The sequence below is a fragment of the Salmo trutta genome, chromosome 13 (assembly GCF_901001165.1).
Source record: "Salmo trutta chromosome 13, fSalTru1.1, whole genome shotgun sequence".
NCBI classification, from domain to species: Eukaryota; Metazoa; Chordata; class Actinopteri; order Salmoniformes; family Salmonidae; genus Salmo; species Salmo trutta.
In genome coordinates, this window is record NC_042969.1 from 46,217,483 (window position 1) to 46,234,527 (window position 17,045).

A 17,045-nucleotide genomic window follows, 5' to 3' on the forward strand; every position below is an offset into this window, starting at 1 on the left:
TTTCTATTTCTCTCTCACTCACACGAATATCAACTCCAACACACTCCAGTGCCTTCGGTGAGGAGAAAGGGTGAGTGTGTTTTTGCCATTGAGCAGAGAGGATGATAGTGTAGGAAGGCTGGCTCCATGGGATTTGAAATAGTATAAGAATGGAGAGCTCTCTCGTGTCTCATTCCAGGCAATATATCTGAGGGCAGATACTGTCTTTTTATCGATGGACTGCCCCCCCCCCCCCGCCCCATGGAATACAGAGCGAGAGGAAGAGGAGATAAACAAACGGCAGACTCATATGCTTGCCAGGTCTGTGATCAGACAAAGATCTGGGAAAATAAATAATTTGTTGATGGTGTGAGGTTAACGACTCTGTGTGTGTGCCTGCACGTCTGTCCGTTTGCTTGCGTCCGTGCAAGCATTTGTGTGTCTGTGTGTGTTTCTGTCCGTGATTGTCCGTGTGACGGCATGACCAGTGCCAAGGGACACCACTATCTCCCTAGCCACCTTCTCTCCCCTTAAGCATCACTGCACAACCCTCTCAGCCAAAATACATCACAGAACAGAGCAGCAAAATCCACTTCCGTTTGTCATTGAGAGGCATCTCTCTGTGCTTTGCGATGTCTTTGGCATGGGAGCCGCCATTTCAAATCAACAAATCAGCCGTAATTCGATAAATGTATCGATCACTCACTTCCCCTGGGCCTGCCTGCTGTGGCTGTCGGAGCATTAGAAGAAGAACGTGGAAAAGCATTCGTGACTAAAGGGATAGGACGGGAGGACAAGGTCTGATGGAGATTAGGTTAGAAGGGGAGAGTGTACTAGGATTTATCCTTTCCTCTCATCCTGTGTGTCTCAAATGGCATCCTATTCCCAACATAGTGCACAACTTTTGACCAGGGCCTGTAGAGCTCTGGTCAAAAGTAGTGCACTATGTAGGGAATAGGATGCCATTTGGGGCGCTACCTTCCTTTCCGTTGTTTGATGATTAATCGAAACCCATTAGTATTGCGCCCGGGACGGTGAATTCACTCTTAATTAGTATCTTTTTTTACCCCCGGTTTCTCCTCTGCTTTGACATGGGGGGACGTATTATCTACACAATGAGAGATTGGCACGCAGCTTATCTGATGCTCGCACTAGTCACAGGCAGCTGTTGTATTATTGCTGTTCGGTGCAGTATCAGAAGGCTAAGCCGTTGTGGAACGCCATCTAGGGCTTTAGAATACATTACACGAGCATGTGTACACACACACACACACAAACAGGCGCAGAGTCAAACAGACACCACACACACTAAGCGGACTCAGGAGAAGGGCTTTTAGAGGTGGTTTAAAGGTATGAGAGACAGATTGTCTCTAAGTTGATCTTTCAGAGGAGGGTGGTGTGTGTGCGTGTATAGGAGAAAGGGGGGAAAAAGCCTCTTGATCAATTGGGATTCTGTGATGGGGTGTGGTGAACCAGGGTGGAGAGAGAGGCTGCACACTCAGAACAATACACACTACGTTAAAAAGACACTGATCCAGTGTTTACCCCCTGCTGATTTCTCAGGCCCTGTGTAGGAATGGGTTCAAGTGTCATCCAGTGTACTCGCATCAGCTCTTTCTCCTCCCCCTCTCCCTCCCTCTCTCTTCCCCGTGTCGCTCTGCCACCACCATTAGCAAGAGGAAGATTACAGACCTGTCACTGGCTGCCATGACTTGTTTGTTTTTAACCCCCCCTGTTACTATTTGTTAAAAAAGCTTTACATAAAAACAAACCTCCCCACCGGTAATCTTTATGACCACATTCTGTGCAAATACTTAAGCGGCTAATTAAAATGTCCATCGTGGCAATTGGGCTTTCTGCCGTGTTTATTTGACCAGAACCAGAGTATGCGAGCGGAGTTGAGCAATTGGAAAAACTGCTCATCGCTCATGGAGTGTGCACCGCTCTGGCCCTCCACGTCCTTTCCTTTCTAACCACTCCGCTCGCGCTCACAGGAAAAAAAACTGCCACTCCAAATTTGATCCATTTATTAAACTCACAATTTAACAACACCAGTCTATTGACTACCTGCACCTACCATTTGGTTTTGAAGTATTGAAACCAAACCATATGGATTTACCCCACCTTCCCAGAATGATGGTTCACCACCACATATAGGCCCAATATAGGCTGTGTCAATCAATAAAAAGTCATTATTTTTGGTGCTCCTAACTTTTTAAGTTGGGAGCACCAGTGCCACATGCTACCTCTCTAAGCAGTCAGTCAGTACACCTGGCCAAGCCGACTCCTCTATAGTCTCTAGTTTCTACACCTGGATGTGGCATGCTGCCCTATCCTGTGTTTATAGGCTGACATCTGTAGCCTAGGGGCCAGAGATTCAGAGACCTGTTCAAGAGGTTAGAGAGGCAGACTACTATCCAGAAGGTTGCTGGTTTATATCCTGGTAAGGGCAATGAAAAATGGGAGATGATCTGACAATCTCAAGGAAGGGTGCTGGTTTAAAATCCCATGTTCCATCCGTCCAGTCAGTCAGTACAGCAGCTGGATGTGGCCTGCTTTCCCAATGTGTGAGACAACTATGTTTTCACAATCCTCACAAACTTGTCAAAGACAGTTTAGGAGATTGGATGAGGGTCGTTGGGTGTAATTCCATTGAACAGTGTGATGGGTGAAAATTGCACACATTCTTTACTCCATTAATCCTTCAGCCAGGTTGTTATTCCGTTGGCAAGCGAGAGACAGTTGTTCCCATGGCCACCGATGTGATTCGTCACACAGGGAAGGCCCCCATCCCATCATTACTATTCTGTAAATGGATTCCACATGAAGCCCGACTGCATTAGCGGGGCCTATAATATGGGCCCTATAAAGGTCACAATAATGATATGTAAACGTGTCGCACGCCGAGGCGGTCCACTTCTCTAAAGAGCGATCGAGGCCGTTAAAGAGATATTGTCGAGCGGCTACAACAGGCTCCCCGTTAACCTCAGGCTTGTTACACACTGGAGATACTCAATAATATTTACTAGGCTGCCCATCTTATTTCTCTGCCACACACAGTGGACAGCTGGGCTTTAGGCTGATTCAGCTATCTGTTGTGTTCTGTCACTGCATTAGCCAACCCCATCTGACTGATCATCATTTACTGTTCGTGCGTGCGTGTGCGTGTGCGTGTGTGTGTGTGTGTGTGTGTGTATGTGTGCGAGAGTGACATTCATGGACACTCAGGCCAGATGAAACGTTTATTCATGGGATGGTGATTGTCATACTAACCATGGAGGTCAGAGTAAGGTAGTGTTTGTGTGGGAATTTAAGAGAGCCGTTGATTATACCTAGAATATCTTTCGAAGGGGAATGTGTTGTGTTGGTGTGGCGCTAATTCACATCCTGTGGTGTGTTTTTCTAACCTGATGTGTGTGCCTGTGTCTCTTATCTGTTCCTGTGGTGTCTGTGTGTTGCAGACCTGCAAGAGATAGTGTTTGTGATCCAGAGCCAGAGTAACTCATTCCACATGAGTTGGGCGGAAAGACAGAGAGCAGACCTGTTACAACAGACTCAGAGCCTCACACAGGTACTACCAGCACCACTTAAAGACACACACACAGCAAATGTTTTACTATCCTTTTGGGGAACTACAATTGATTTCCTTTCCATTTTACCCTAATTGGAACCATAAACCTAACCCCTATGCCTAAAATAGCCTGTGTCCTCGTTGTCCCCACGAGGGAGAATTCCTTGTTTTACTACCCTTGTGGGGACTTTTGTGGATTTCCAGTACCCACAAGGATAGTAATACACACACACACACACACACACACACACACACACAGGTTTTTAGAAAAACAACAGCATCCCTTAACTTCAACCATCTTCTCTAAGCAATATGGTTAATGGCTGTTACTTACATACTTATTCCTCTACGCTCCCTGTGGAGCATATAGCCGTCATATCTGTTACTCTTTTGGAATAATTAGAGTGGAAAACCATCAGCTTACTGTAACTGAGTCAAGTTCAACTCTTTACATTTAAATACCACCATCCGTGCCATAGAATTGCTAGCTTTTCGGTGACGCTTCCGGCTGAAGTATTTCAAGAGGGTGGTCAGCTGTGTTTGCGAGACAGAGGATGCAAGATCAAATAGCAGTGCGGGCTTGTGAGCGAGAAAGCTAGACTTTTAAATTAATTAAATAAAACCATTGAGAGTGGTTACATTTTTCCAGCCCCATCTCTCAGCTGTTTACCAAAACAGTGATGGGGCGTTTGCTTTGTTGTTGTTTGAACTGCAGCTTTTTCCTTTAACACGGTGTTATACAACCTAATTAACAAGCAGAGTTTCAGTTCTGTACCGATACTGCAGACAACCAAGGAAATAAATGATGTCTTTTCACAATGAACTTAATCAGCATCAATTAACCATGAGAGGCACCAGTGCAGTCCATGCTCGTTGCCACATGGTGTCAGTATTGCTTTTGATATGAAGGAAACGATCATTGTCTCAGATCGCAGACCCATCTGAACTGTAGAGAAAACTAGGTACTGGTAGCATAGTGTGTTGTCCAGTAGTGTAATGCAATGAAATACATCACCATGGTTGCCTTTGTTAAACAGACTACATCATATTGTATTCTGTCAGCATCATTCAAAACATTTATTCCAGATCAAAATTATCCTGTGTTGTCTCAATCCTGTTCTGACTTTATTTTAGAAAGATAGAGGAAGACAATATTTAGACCAAATGTCATGGGATGATATAATATTTGTTGTAGCAAATATAATGTGATATGTTACATACTTGATTCTGTTGTGTTTTTCAAACATTTTTTTTTTTAAATAGGAGGGACCACATCTGAAGGGGGAGCAGAATTTAACACTGTATAGGATAATTTTGGATTTGAATAAATGTTTAGAAAAACTGTTCCCTGGATTATACACATTCAGGCCTTCAGTATGTAAATCAGCTGCAGTCCAAGAGAACATTGTTTAAATTTTTAAACCTATCCTGTTCTCAGATGTCACCTAGTTAGAACCACCATTACATCCGTCCATTTAGCTGAACCCTGGAACATAGACTAACTCATACATTTGACCGCATATTACAGTTACCTACCAGGGTAACTGGTAGGTTGCCTCTTGCAGGGATGGTCAAGGATTAGGTCGCTCACCATGTCTTGAAAGCTGTGTTTGTGTTGTGTGGGTTGTATTTTGAAGTTATATTTTCAAGATTGTTTTCGCTAGATATTGCATAAGTAATTTAACCCAATCTCTGTTCAAGTTAGTTATTTAGTGAGTGATAACTGTGGTCACTCAATAGCAAACTTCAGAAAACTCAGGTTAACTTGATAAAAAGCAAACATTAGAGATTCATTTTTCCTTGTATGTCTTTGCAAGGTCAGTAGAGCAGAGCAGGGGATTGTCTGGATACCCAGACTTCTCTCTCCGACCAAAAGCTACACCACACCCACGGACGTTAGTTTCTCCTACGCGTCTGGATCTGAGTACCTCCCCGACCCTTCACCGAATGCCAACACATTCGGGGCCATCTGATTGGTCCACAAACCAATGGGTTGGGCCAGAGCCAGAACATACTTGGGTAAAGAGCCATTGGCTTTGATACTCCGATTGGTTAAAGACGATCCAATTGCTGATGACTTTGTTTTGTACAAAGCCTCTCGTGTCCTTTGTCACCACAAACAACTTCAATGATGGCAGTCTCAGACTTCAGTATGTAGCAAACGTAGCGAACGACAGAGCAGTGGAATAATTTAGTCGTCAGGCTACAGGGGTCCCTCAGCAATCGACGAAACAAACTCATATAATCACACAGTGATTGGATGTGATCTTAACTGTAATATATCTGGCTGGCCTCCCTGTGTTGCCTCAATATCCCCCTGGATCTGGATGTCATATAAGGGTTATACACTGAGTATACAAAACATTAAGAACATAGACTGACCAGGTGAATCCAGGTGAAAGCTATGATCCCTTATTGATGTCACTTGTTAAATCCACTTCCACTTAAGGGGAAGAGACAGGTTAAAGAATGATTTTTATTCCTTAAATTTACAATTGAGATATGGATTGTGTATGTGTGTCATGTAGAGGGTTGTATGGGCAAGACAAAATATTTAAGTGCCTTTGAATGGGGTATGGTAGTAGGTGCAAGGCGCACCGGTTTGTGTCAAGAACTGCAATGCTGCTGGATTTTTCACACTCGACAGTTTCCCGTGTGTATCAAGAATGGTCCAGCACCCAAAGGATATCCAGCCAGTTTGACACAACTGTGGGAAGCATTGGAGTCAACATGAGCCAGCATCGCTGTGGAACACTTTTGACACCTTGTAGAGTCCAGGCCCTGACGAATTGAGGCTGTTCTGTGGGCAAAGGGGAAGGGGTGCAAGTCAATATTAGGAAGGAGTTCCTAATGTTTGGTATACTCAGTGTATAGTCAAACTTATTCAGCTACGTATTTCTATAAAAAGTGGCTGTGTGTAAGACAGTCACTTGCAGGAGCTCGCAGTGTGTGCGTGCAAATGATGGCGCCGAAGAACATGGCTGATGTTTTACATTCTCCCAACCAATTGTGCAATTTTGTTATTTTTTGGGCATTTTGTGTAACTTATTTTTTTACTTATTGTGTACATTATGTTGCTGCTACCGTCTCTTATGACCAAAAATAACTTCTGGACATCAGAAAAGCAATTACTCACCGCGGACTGGAAGAAACTTTTTCCTTTAAAGAGTCCGATGATGAAAGATATTCTGCTTTCACTGGAACAGGCCCAGATCCACGCCTTTTGCGTGAAGAAAAAATGCCGGAAAAGGGGACCAACATCGGGGATTCTTCTGAGAAGCCGGAGGCGAGCGAGTAAACTCCCAATGCCTTCCATTCTCCTTGCTAACGTGCTTTCACGACTTCCGCCGAAGTCGGTTCTCCTCCTTGTTCGGGCGACGTTCGGAGGTTGACATCACCGGTCTTCTAGCCATCGCTGATCCACCTTTCATTTTCCATTTGTTTTGTTTTGTCTTGTTTTCCCACACACCTGGTTTACATTCCCTCATTACTTGTCGTGTATATAACCCTCTGTTCCCCCCATGTCTGTGTGTGGAATTGTTTGTTGTAAGTGTTTTGTGCTATTTAGACTGGTTTGCTATGGGTATTTTCAACCCGTATTTTGCTGTTCTGGGTGCCGTTTGTTCTGGGTGCCGTTTGCATTATTAAAGTGTTCCGGCTGTGACCCATTTCTGCTCTCCTGCGCCTGACTTCCCTGCAGCCAGTTACGCACCGCTTACACGTGCAATCGTTAGAAAATAAAATGTATGACCTATTATTAAGATTATCCTACCAACGGGACATTAAAAACTGTAACATCCTATGTTTCACTGAGACGTGGCTGAATGAAGAAACAGACAATATAGAGCTGGCGGGATTTTCTATGCACCGGCAGAAAAAGAGACGCTACCTCTGGTAAGACGAGGGGTGGGGGTGTGTGTCTTTTTGTCAATAACAGCTGGTGCGCGATGTCTCTAATATTAAATAAGTCTTGAGGTATTGCTCGCCTGAGGAAGAATACCTTATAATAAGTTGTCGACCACACCATCTACCAAGAGAGTTCTCATCTGTATTATTCGTAGCCGTCTATTTACCACCACAAGGCGAAGCTGGCACTAAGACCGCTCTCAACCAACTCTATAAGGCCATAAGCAAAGAAGAAAATGCTCACCCAGAAGCGGCGCTCCAAGTGGCTGGGGACTTTAATGCAGGCAAACTTAAATCAGTTTTACAAAATTTTTACCAGCATGTCACATGGACAACCAGGGGGAAAAAATCCAAGACCACATTTACTCCACACACAGAGATGCATACAAACCTCTCCTCCGCCCTCCATTTGGCAAATCTGACCACAGTTCTATCCTCCTGATTCCTGCTTACAAACAAAAACTAAAGCCGGAAATACCAGTGCCTCGCTCAATTCAGAACTGGTCAGATGACGCGGATGCTACACTACAGGACTGTTATGCTACAGACTGGAAAATCTTTCGGGGTTCATCCAATGGCATTGAGGAATACACCACCTCAGTCATTGGCTTCATCAATCGACGACGTCGTCCCCACAGTGACTGTACGTACATATCCCAACCAGAAGCCATGGATTACAGTCAACATCTGCATCAAGCTAAAGGCTAAATCTGCCACTTTCAAGGAGCGGGATCCGACGCTTATCAGAAATCCCGCTATGCCCTCAGACAAACCATCAAACAAGCAAAGCGTCAATACAGGATTAAGATTGAATCCGACTACACCGTCCCTGACGCTCGTTGGATGTGGCAGGGCTTGAAAACTATTACGGACTACAAAGGGAAACCCAGACGCGAGCTTCCCAGTGACGCGAGCCTACCAGACAAGCTAAATTTACATTTTAGTCATTTAGCAGACGCTCTTATCCAGAGCGACTTACAGTAGTGAATGCATCCATTTCATTTCATGCATTTTTTTTTTTGTACTTGCCCCCCGTGGGAATCGAACCCACAACCCTGGCATTGCACACACCATGCTGGCATTGCAAACACCATGCTCTACCAACTGAGCCACAGGGAAGGCCTTTTATGCCCGCTTCAAGAAAAGCAACACTGAAGCATGCACGAGAGCACCAGCTGTTCTGGATGACTGTGTGATAATGCTCTCGGTAGCTGATGTGAACAAAACCTTTAACCTCTCTTGGGTATGTGGGACGTGACTGTCCCACCTGCGGGACACACTATTCAACAGCCAGTGACATAGCAGGGCGCCAAATTCAAAATGACAAAAATCTCATAATTCAAATTTCTCAAACATAGAAATATTATATCCCATTTTAAAGATAAGATTCTCGTTAATCCAACCACATTGTCCGATTTCAAAAAGGCTTTACGGAGAAAGCATAGCATTAGATTATGTTAGCACATCACCATGACAAGAAAAACCACACAGCCATTTTCCAAGCAAGGAGAAGCGTCACAAAAAACAGAAATACAGCTAAAATTAAGCACTAACCTTTGATGATCTTCATCAGATGGCACTCATAGGACTTCATGTTACACAATACATGTATGTTTTGCTCGATAAAGTTCATATTTATATCCAAAAACCCCATTTTACATTGGCCTGTAATGTTCAGAAATGTTTTGCCTTCAAAAACCCCCGATGAATGAGCACATCAATTTATAGAAATACTCATCATAAACGTTGATAAAATATTGAACTGTTAATCAAAGAATTATAGATAAACATCTCCTTAATGCAACCGCTGTGACAGATTTCAAAAAAGCTTCACGGGGAAAGCACACTTTGCAATAATCTGAGTACGGCGCTCAGAAAACAACATCAGGCAATACAGATACCCGCCATTTTGGAGTCATCTAAAATCATAAATAGCATTATAAATATTCACTTACCTTTGATGATCTTCTTCAGAATGCACTCCCAGGTATCCCAGGTCCACAATAAATGTTGTTTTGTTGGATAAAGTCCATCATTTATGTCCAAATACCTCCTTTTTGTTAGCGCGTTCAGTAAGCTGCTCCAAATGTAGGAAGCGCGCCGAAAATTTCACGACGAAAAGTCAACAAAAACTTCTATTTACGTTCGTAGAAACATGTCAAACGATGTATAGCATCAATCTTTAGTGCCTTTTTAACATAAATCTTCAGTAATATTCCAACCGGACGATTCCAATGTCTTCAAAAATGTAATGGAACACAGCGACCTCTCACGTGAACTAGCACCACTGAACTCATATTCTTTTCTGAGTCACCAACTTCCCGGCCTTCTCATTTGCTCTCTGTTCACTGTAGAAGCCTGAAACAACTTTCTAAAGACTGTTGACATCTATTGGAAGCCTCAACAGCTTCTACCCCGAAGTCAATTCATAAAAATCTCCACTGCACTGTTGGTTAAAAATCTTGAACTGCACTGTTGGTTAAGGGCTTGTAAGTAAGCATTTCACGGTAAAGTCCACACTTGTTGTATTCGGCGCATGTGGCAAATAAAGTTTGATTTGATTTGTATGAGTATGGAGGCTGTGGCTGTTGGAGCTTGGCAGTTTTGGAGTCTTGGGACCAGGCTCCCCCACCCTTGCTACACACACCCCACCTAGTCTACTCCATGATTAAAGCATACTGTGTCTCTGTGATGGCTGTGTCTCTCTGACCCTGAGCCACCTCTCAATCAGCCTCCCATTCCTCCGCTCTGCTCCATGTCCACACTCTCCACAACCACATCATGCTCTCTCTCTGTCTCTCTATCTGACTCTCTCTATCTCTCTCTCTCCTGCTCAAATAAAATAAAATAATTTGTCACATGCACCAAATACAACAGGTGTAGACCTTACCGTGAAATGCTTACTTACAAACCCTTAACCAATAATGCAGTTTTAAGAAAATAGTTAAGAAAATATTTACTCAATAAAAAATATAAAAAAGAAACACTATAAAATAACAATAAAGAGGCTATGTACCGTACCGAGTCAATGTGCGGGTGTACAGGTTAGTTGAGTTAATTGAGGTAATTTGAACATGTAGGTAGGGGTGAAGTGACTATGCATAGATAATAAACAGTGAGTAGCAACAATGTAAGAACAAAGGGAGGGGGTGGGGGGGTTCAATGCAAATAGTCTGCTGCTGATTATGAGTCTGCACGCACACAGTGGCCATCACCCAACTCTGCTTCCTCATGCCACTCTCCTCTCAGATCTGGCAATCATTCTTTTAGAAGTGGCGTAAAGCCATGGCTTTTTGTCCTTGCAGCCTGCCTGGTGTTTGAACTGACTTATTTCTTACTACCTAAGGTGAGTTGAAGGTCAAGTTTAGATGGGTGAACATACCATTATGAGCCTCGTTATGTTGTTAGTGTATATATGGGGCTTGACTGAGCTGCTGGCAAACCCCCGGCTGACTAATGTGGTTAACATACTGGACACAGACTAGGGTTAATGAGTTACAGTCCAGTACTATGATGTTGGGATGGTAGGTGTTTGTGGGACATTGCTGTTGAGTAGCCTGAGTATTTAAATCAATCTGGAGAGAGGCTATGTTTCTGTGACCGGCATGGTCCCCCTTGGTCTCCAGTCTGCTGAGTGGAGTGGATGCAGTCATGAACCCTTGTTTTCCTCTCTGTGTGAGACTACCTCAGGCCACTACTGATTACCTCACATGCCCTTCAACTCGGAATCAGAGAAGGTTTGATTGAAACCAAGTTTGTGTTTTCATCTCCAAAATAATTTTTTTTAGGCTACACACAGTTTGTTTGTTTTAGCCACTGTATAGCCATTGTATAGGTACTTAGTAAAGCTGGGTGATATGGACAAAAATCCATATTGTGATAAATTGCCTGAATTGATGCGATAACGATAAAAAGAACGATAAGTTTATAGCATTAATGTGCTCCACCGTTTTTTAAGATGATCCTTTAAACTACTAGTGTGATGGTTGTAGCCATCAATTCTCCCCTTAACAATCACCCATATTAGAAAACGTATTTCATTTCAAAATTCACATTTCTCTAGTAGAGGTCGACCGATTATGATTTTTCAACGCCGATACCGATTATTGGCGGGCCAAAAAAGCCGCTGCCGATTAATCGGCCGATTATTTCCTCTTTTTTTTATAATGACAATTACAACAATACTGAATGAACACTTATTTTAACTTAATATAATACATCAATAAAATCAATTTAGCCTCAAATAAATAATGAAACATGTTCAATTTGGTTTAAATAATGCAAAACAAAGTGTTGGAGAAGAAAGTAAAAGTGCAATATGTGCCATGTAAGAAAGCTAATGTTTAAGTGCCTTGCTCAGAACATGGGAACATATGAAAGTTAGTGGTTCCTTTTAACATGAGTCTTCAATATTCCCAGGTAAGAAGTTTTAGGTTGTAGTTATTATATTATTATAGGAATTATAGGACTATTTCTCTCTATACCATTTGTATTTCATATACCTTTGACTATTGGATGTTCTTATAGGCACTTTAGTATTGCCAGTGTAACAGTATAGCTTCCGTCCCTCTCCTCGCTCCTACCTGGGCTCAAACCAGGAACACATCGACAACAGCCACCCTCGAAGCAGCGTTACCCACGTAGAGGAAGGGAAACAACCACTCCCAAGTCTCAGAGCGAGTGACGTTTGAAACGCTATTAGCGCGCACCCGGCTAACTAGCTAGCCATTTCACATCGGTTACACCAGCCTAATCTTGGGAGTTGACAGGCTTGAAGGGGTGGGTATAATTACTGGAACGTTCCAACAGGAATCTGTTCCAAAAAAAGTAAAGTAAAAGGTTGCCAACCAACAACGCATACAAAGTAGCAACGCATACAAACCTAGCTAACTAGCTGCCGAATAGGCATCAACTCACCACGTAGCTTATTCTTAATGTTTGTCTATAGGCAACCAGAGTGAGGACAGACATTTTTCGGAATAAACGTGATGAGTGAAAAACGCAATGAAATAGACCACTCCCTACCCGGTATCTTATTCTGACGCTATACAACTTTGTATGCGTTGTTTTTTGGAAACCTTGTTATTTACGAAGTTTTTGGAATAGATTCCTGTTGGAACGTTCCACAAATTATACCCACCCAGGTTGAAGTCATAAACAGCGCAATGCTTGAAGCACAGCGAAGGGTTGCTGGCAAAACGCACAAAAGTGCTGTTTGAATGAATGCTTACGAGCCTGCTGCTGCCTACCACCGCTCAGTCAGACTGCTCTATCAAATCATAGACTTAATTATAATATAATAAACACACAGAAATACGAGCCTTGGGTCATTAATATGGTAGAATCTGGAAACTATCATCTCGAAAACAACAGTTTTTTTCTTTCAGTGACATACGGAACCGTTCCGTATTTTATCTAACGGGTGACTAAGTCTAAATATTCCTGTTAGGCATTGATGTTTATGGTTAGGTACATTGGTGCAACAACAGTATTTTTTTCGCAAATGCGCTTGTTAAATCAACACCCGTTTGTCGAAGTAGGCTGTGATTCAATGAAAATGAACAGGCACCGCATCGATCATATGCAACGCAGGACACGTTAGATAAACTAGTAATATCATCAACCATGTGTAGTTAACTAGTGATTATGTTAAGATTGATAGTTTTTTATAAGTCTAATGCGAGCTAGCAACTTACCTTTGCTTCTTGCTGCCCTTGCGTTACAGGTAGTCAGCCTGTTAATCCTTGTGGAGTGCAATGTAAGGCAGGTGGTTAGAGCGTTGGACTGGTAACCGAAGGTTGCAAAAACGAATCCCCCCTGAACAAGGCAGTTAACCCCCGTTTCTAGGCCGTCATTGTAAATAAGAATGTGTTCTTAATCTGACTTGCCTAGTTAAATAAAGGTGTAAAAAATAAAAAATAATAATAATAAAAAATAAAAGAAAATATTTTTTAAAAATCGGCAAATCGGTGGCCAAAAATACCGATTACCGATTGTTATGAAAACTTGAAATCGGCCATAATTAATCGGCCATTCTGATTAATCGGTCGACCTCTATTCTCTAGTATATGCTACTTATCGTAATGAACAATATCAGTACTTAAGCTTTGTTCATGTGTCTCGGCTGTCTCTAACTAAACAAACACAGTTGTTTCCAATCTAGAACCAGCCTCTTTGAGGACTGTCCTTCCAAAGGTTCCTTAGGTTGTCCTTCCTCCTGCTGTAAACTAAAGACTTCTTTGGTTACTCTGCTCCAAATTGACTTCCTCTTAGGTTACTGCTTTAAAGTAAATACTTTGTTAGTTACTCTACTCTACTGTAAAGAAAATTCTTCCTTGGGTTACTTCTGTAAAGACTTCCTTAGCTACTCTGCTTTTAAGTTAAGAATCCCTTGGTTACTCTTAGACTTCTTTATGTTACTGCTGTAAAGTAAAGATTTCCAGAGGTCCCACTGCTGTAAAGTAACAAGGGTTTCCCTGTCTGGCTTGACTTAAACACAGTTTTTCTTTTCAGACACCCCCTCCAGTCCTGCTCCTCCACAGTTTGACAGACAATGAGGGAGACTGGAGCATCCTTCCTCTGCTGCCTTAGTAAGTGCTCAGGCCTGTCAGCTTTCAAAAGAGCAGCAACATCAACAAAGACTTCCATCTTGTAATTCCATACAGTACAGTAGGGACATAACGATTCACCGGTAGGCATTGGTCCCCGGTTCAAATGTTTAAGATATGAGTGCATGGTCTGTGGGATCCGAAACCTATCCAAATGTAGCATGTATCAGTCAGAAAATCTATTCAAACTTTACGAATCGGCTGCTCAGTCTTTTTACCTTCTGAAAATACCGCTCATATTTTGTGACAACTGTGTCCTCTCCTTCAGTGTCAAACTAAGAATGTAATTATGTTGACAGTCATTGATCTGCAAGTCATTTTGCATGCCGAATAACCCCAGGCAATATCAGTAGCCTATTTAAATTGCATGCTGTGTGCAGATTCGCGCGCTGACCATTGAGAGGTAAGCCTATTCCTGATCTACTCGTCACTTTCAGCATTCAAATGTTTGTCAAATGGCTTCTGCAATATTGGGCTTTGTTAGTTAAATGACAACCAATGTAATTTGCTATGTCATTTTTATCAAATCCGTTGTTGAAAAGCGTATGGCTGTCTCCATCTGATAGGGTCAGGTAAAAAAAGAGGGGAAATAATTGCTAACTTTACTAACCATTTTTCACAAATAATCTTTGGCAAATAACCTTGTAGCAATATTTGAGGTTATATGAAAGTTTTGTTTACTCTGTGCAGCATGATATACTACAAGGTCTATACACACAATAGTTAATTAGTTTGAATGTTAGAATGTTTCTCCTATTGTATAACAGGATTACCTACCATACTATGATAGTTACCTATAGCCGTCACCTTATGCCCTGTTCGGCCTTTTGCTAGCCTGGGTGCCAGTCTGTTTCGGCTCTCTTGCTAACTCCTTTTTGAATTTTCTTGCCAAACAATGACAACAGTGATGGAGTAGGCAAGAGCACAAACAGATCTGGGACCAGACTAGCCTTTTGCTACAAGATCAAAACAAATAGGTCATATCATGAATGTATCCACGGTTCAATAAGCTGTGTAAAGGTCTGACGATGTTTCTGCCTCCTTAGCTTCTCCTCGTTGTTTGGGAAGAACTCGTCCTGGTTAGTGTTTCTGGAAGAGGAGACTAACGTCAAGGTGACCAAGCTGCTCCAGGCCCTCAGGAAGTTTGACAGGAGAAAAGTAAGTGACCCACAGATTTAGGATTGTAATAATTATATCTACTTAGTGACCACTCTGTCTGTCTGTCTGTCTGTCTGTCTGTCTGTCTGTCTGTCTGTCTGTCTGTCTGTCTGTCTGTCTGTCTGTCTGTCTGTCTGTCTGTCTGTCTGTCTGTCTGTCTGTCTGTCTGTCTGTCTGTCTGTCTGTCTGTCTGTCTGTCTGTCTGTCTGTCTGTCTGTCTGTCTGTCTGTCTGTCTGTCTGTCTGTCTGTCTGTCTGTCCGTCCGTCCGTCCGTCCGTCCGTCCGTCCGTCCGTCCGTCCGTCCGTCCGTCCGTCCGTCCGTCCGTCCGTCCGTCCGTCCGTCCGTCCGTCCGTCCGTCCGTCCGTCCGTCTTTAGACGTGAAACCTTTGTTTAGAAAAATAAACTCCAGTACACTAGCATTCTTGTATGTGCCACAGAGTGTCTAATGGATCTCATACTAACATTTTGGTCCAAATTACCTTTACTTGGTACCGTAATCACAGTACTTCACTTCTCCTTGGCCAATGACTGAGCACTAGCCGTCTGTCTCAGCTGCTGTAATAGAGTCATTGGGTTGGACCTAGTCTCGGAAACTCAGACCCTAGCCAACAGCAGTGACTAGCGTCTGGGATTAACGATGGACTCTTTTTCAAACACAGTATGAGCAGCTTTAGCCGCCTGGCTTGCCGGAGGCCCATTGATAATAATGATGTTATGATTGTTTTTTAGCAGCAGCACAGATGCAGGGAGGGTTTTGTTTTGTGTCTTATTAAGGTGATATTAACCATTTTACTCCGAGCTTGTCTCCAGAGCTGCTCTCTCTCTCTGAGGTTCAGGATCCAGGTGTTGCCGGTTGATTAGCGAGTTGTTTTAAACCACAAACAGAATGCCAATAGAAAAGGTTTTGTTTTGAATAAGTGGATTGCGAGGATAAAACCAGATAACGACAGTTGATAGTGTTGCTTTATTTTTTTCAAAGTAACATCATCCTATTGACTGCAGCAAAGTGAATGCTTAAACTTTCTCGATTTTGTTACCATCAATCATTTGTGTAGGTTTTATAAGTGTTTCAAATTACTTGGCTCTCCTACTGTCAAACATAAAATGTTTAATCTTGGGAATTCACAAATTATGTTTTTGTTGCTAAGATTTATGGGTGAATGATTTGTGTTTTGATAAGCCTCGACAGTTGAAACAGGCTTTAAACCAAAGCATGGGAAAGAGCTAAAAATCATCCAACGGCCATCCTGATTAGTACATCCCGACACCGTCCAATGAACAACATCAAACTAATTACACCTTCCGGAGGTACACCAGACCTTAACAGAGAGCCGAGGTTCAAGTTATTCTTACTCTGAAAACGATGCATAGTAATTAAGTGAACACTCCATCTGCTAGCCGGGACAGCCTGGAACCTGTAAGGGATTCCAATTCCAAGTGAGAAATAGAATTCATTATTATCTCATCATCACACAAATCAAATCAAATTGTATTTGTCACATGCGACAAGTACAACAGGTGTAGACCTTACCCTGAAATGCTTACTGACAAGCCCTTAACCAACAATGCGGTTTTAAGAAAATAGAGTTAAGAAAATATTTACTAAATAAACTAAAGTAAAAAAAAGACAAAAAAAGTAACGCAATAATGAGGCTATATACAGAGGGTACCGGTGACGTGTCATTGTGCGGGGTACACACAGTGCTGAGCTCCGAGCACAGCACTGTATCAGGGATGAGGAGAGGATGTAGACTGTATGTGTGACTTCGATTCAGTATTAACGCAGGGACCATCTTTACCATGGTCAAATAAAGTCTCAAAA

At 42.6% G+C, this 17,045-nt stretch overlaps 1 protein-coding gene across 1 annotated transcript in view; it reads left to right on the forward strand.

The window, feature by feature from the left end:
- b3glcta (beta 3-glucosyltransferase a) overlaps positions 1-17,045 on the forward strand; it is a 138,883-nt gene that overhangs the window by 75,237 nt on the left and 46,601 nt on the right. Inside the window, exons 4-6 of the mRNA XM_029772239.1 lie at positions 3,441-3,550; positions 13,970-14,046; positions 15,111-15,222. Coding sequence (XP_029628099.1) covers positions 3,441-3,550; positions 13,970-14,046; positions 15,111-15,222 — 299 coding nt within the window. The remainder of the gene's footprint in view (positions 1-3,440; positions 3,551-13,969; positions 14,047-15,110; positions 15,223-17,045) is intronic.